The sequence below is a fragment of the Geotrypetes seraphini genome, chromosome 6, assembly GCF_902459505.1.
Source record: "Geotrypetes seraphini chromosome 6, aGeoSer1.1, whole genome shotgun sequence".
In the NCBI taxonomy this organism is placed as follows: Eukaryota; Metazoa; Chordata; class Amphibia; order Gymnophiona; family Dermophiidae; genus Geotrypetes; species Geotrypetes seraphini.
The window spans coordinates 77,967,208-77,970,490 of record NC_047089.1 but is presented as its reverse complement, the minus strand read 5'-3'; the positions used below and the strand labels follow the sequence as shown (position 1 = coordinate 77,970,490).

General features: G+C 37.4%; 1 protein-coding gene across 3 annotated transcripts; it reads left to right on the top strand.

Moving 5' to 3' along the window:
• Window positions 1-452: 452 nt before the first annotated feature.
• On the top strand, window positions 453-2,974 carry LOC117362736. 3 transcript variants are annotated; one of them, XM_033949629.1, is made up of 3 exons: window positions 453-720; window positions 1,062-1,306; window positions 1,989-2,126. In XM_033949629.1, exons 1-3 carry the CDS (start codon window positions 499-501, stop codon window positions 2,026-2,028), a joined length of 507 nt encoding a protein of 168 aa, XP_033805520.1. In that variant the 5' UTR covers window positions 453-498; the 3' UTR covers window positions 2,029-2,126. The 3 variants fall into 3 exon arrangements, with proteins under 3 accessions (XP_033805520.1, XP_033805519.1, XP_033805518.1); XM_033949628.1 differs by having other exon boundaries at window positions 453-714; window positions 1,062-2,974; XM_033949627.1 differs by having other exon boundaries at window positions 1,062-2,974.
• The last annotated feature ends 309 nt before the right edge of the window (window positions 2,975-3,283 follow it).

Here is a 3,283-nt window from a genome sequence, read left to right as displayed (position 1 = left end):
ATTAGGGAGTAATTAAATTTAAATGCATTTTAAAATTAAATTGGGAAGTTTAAAATAAAAAGATTAACAAAAGTAGAGGTTAAGTACCTATACAATTAAAATAAATGTGAAACAAAAGGCTTGTTAACCTTGTTACCGGAAAAGAATAATTATAATAAACTTTTATGTAAGTGGATGAATTCGGAATTGAAATTTTGCTTACTTTTTACAAGTAAGCTCTTCAGGATAGGAACCTAATAAAGAATATGGATTGAGAATAATTCCCTGATGTTAGGAAAAAGACAGTCTAATTTTACCATGTAGAGAATGTGTCTGCCTGTTTAAATTTTCCTGTGGCCATATTTGGTACCACAGGACCTTGAAATAAGTCTATTTAATCTGTGTGTTTTGTGTTTCAGGAAAAAAAACCCTTTTTTGAATCTTTTCAACAATTCAACACAGAGACTGTGACTCTGCGATACAAGAACTAGTCATGTTTAACAGAGGGGAAAATGTTTCATGTGTTTCTTTTCTTTGTTCTTTTTGTTAATGACCATGTGCTTTCCTTCCAGGATTTACACTGACCCGCAGTACCACATTCCACCACTAGAGCTGTGGAGAACACAGAGAAAAATTCCGAAAGAACATTATGGGCAATTGGCAACCAGATCCAGCTATGCCTCAAAAGGAATAATTGTCTTGGGAGGGGTGATTGATGCTGACTATCAAGGGGAGGTTAGGGTAATACTAATTAACTTAGGTGCGGAGGATGTAATAATAGCACAGGGAGAAAGAATTGCACAACTGTTGCTAATTCCTATATATATAGCTCCGGTGAGAGAAACCACAGCCCCTACAGAATTGACGGTTAGGGGGGCAAAAGGGTTTGGATCCACAAATACTGTAAATGTTGGGGCCAAAATATGGATTAGCAACCGAAATGGTCCCCCTTCTCCCGCTGAGGTGATAGCAGTGGGACAAGACCGTACGCTATTGATAATGAGGCCTGGTGTAGAAAAATGGGAATATGTCCCACAGGAGAAATGTTACCTACGGGAGTAATACTGTGTTTAATTTTACAGGAAACCCTAATCGTCCTATGCGTATTCACAGTCCTTGGTATCGTATCTTTGGGTCACGTAGAAGGATGGACTCTGGCTAGGCGTCTGGTTTTGGATGACAATGCTCGATTTCAATGGGGATGGAGAAGTGCTACCAGCAGACGACAACAGGAAAAGTTTAGTTGTGAAAAAGGACAGAGATGTACAATAGCTAACATCACAACTAATGTGGACATATGGAAAGGCCCTCACAATGACAGAAGAGGGTATATCTTTTATGCCCTATATCAGAGTCAAGTAGTGGTAAATGTCACTGCCCATGTGTCACTTCTATGTTGCTTAAAGACTGTGTTCCCAGAATTAAATATGAAACAGAAATGGCAGGCAATACAAAATTGTAGCACCTGGAATGGAACTGTGTTGCATATGACATTAGAAGACCCCAAATATTTTGTATGTACTAATGCATCTCTTATTAAGAATCGTACTACATGGGCAGATTTTATTATCTTTGTAAATATAGATTCTGCAAAAATTGATCCAGGGCAGGTTAAACGATTACCGTCAACATGTGAAATGGTGGGTCAGCATGCGGAACAAACACGTGTACAATTTAAAATTACCTTTCCTCCCTCTAGTCGATGTAGATATAGGAGAGCCTGGTATGATACTATTTTGGGAGGATTTGGAACTATTACCGGGACAATAAACAGTTATGATATAGAATCTTTAGCAAATAGGCTGCATAACGCTGGAAGTAAAATTAATAATGCTTTAACTATACAAGCTAATTGGATGCCTACTATTTGGTACCCAATGACACTAGCAGCTGGCGTGGATAATGATATGTTAGATCTTTTTAATGCTAGCAATTCTCTAACCTTCCTTGTAGATACTAATATTACTCACATAATCAATTGGACTATATGTTCTTTGCAAACATTACAGCAGCAACAACAGAAAAATGTCTTTCAAACACAACTTTTGACAGCAAATGAACAAGTGTGGAGGACCGTCTTTTCTGATATAATCCGTGCAGGCCATTGGCTACAAATACCTAGTTCGGGGATAAGGTGTGAGGAAACCCTATGTCAGGGATATTTTACCATTTACAATGTAACCAAACAGAGTATAATGTGTAAATACATAGTGATGCCTTTACTAATTGGGTCGGCTCCTAATCAACACTTTTGGACCCCCACCTTTTATGGACAGGTGATAGATATGTATAATCGTACCCATGATTTAACTTTTTGTGATAACACTTTAAATGGAAAAGTTTGTAAATTACAATCTGCTGTATATGAGCCATGTTTATTGCAAAATACTGTAAACAAATGTGAATGGACTATTATGCCAATAACCTATAGGTATATGGTCGAAATAGCACCACAAGTGGTATGTGTAGTAACTGATCAACCAGTGATACCAGGAATGGCAGTGCCTTTTTCGGGATGTATTCATAACATTTCAGTATTACACTGGGAAAATGACACATTCATATTAACTTCCGATGTGGATAAGAATGTGGCTATCATTTGGAATAGCACTAAATGGGATGTTCCAAATTGGGATGTAAATTTGACCAGATTTAAGAACATATTAACTCAATCAACCAAAATACAGAGTGCCATCCGATACCTAAATCAAAGTATTATGGCTCATCAGCTTACCACCACTATTGCAGCAGACTCGATAGTGACAATAGGGTCAGGAATAGCTGATGCTACTTCACATCATTGGTGGGATATATTTTTAGGATACTCACCTTCAGCCAAAACGACTCTGGATTGGATCATCCATCCTCTGTTAATAGTTGTTATTCTGGTAATAATTTTATCTATCTGGAATTGTTATGTGGCATATGGCATTTGTTGTAAACAACAAAAAGTGATGATGGTTACATACAACACTCATTGTTAAGGACCGAATGTGATACGGATGGGACATACCTGGAGTCTGAGAGTTGTTTTTAGTAACAATGGCTGTTTAAGAAACCATCTTCTACCAAAAGGGGATCCTAATACCAAATAACAACTTTCTTTTTTTAAAAGGGGAACTAGAGTTCAGAAAGATAACTTGCACCTGGCGAGCCAGATTTAGTCAAAACAGGATATGGATGAATTAATCAAGAGAAGGGGGGAAAAGCAGGAAATGGTTTGTGATATGTTCATGTTTGAACACATAGACAAACCGGATCCTGACCATAATAATTTGAGCAAAAAAGTGCCTAACTTGTTTGT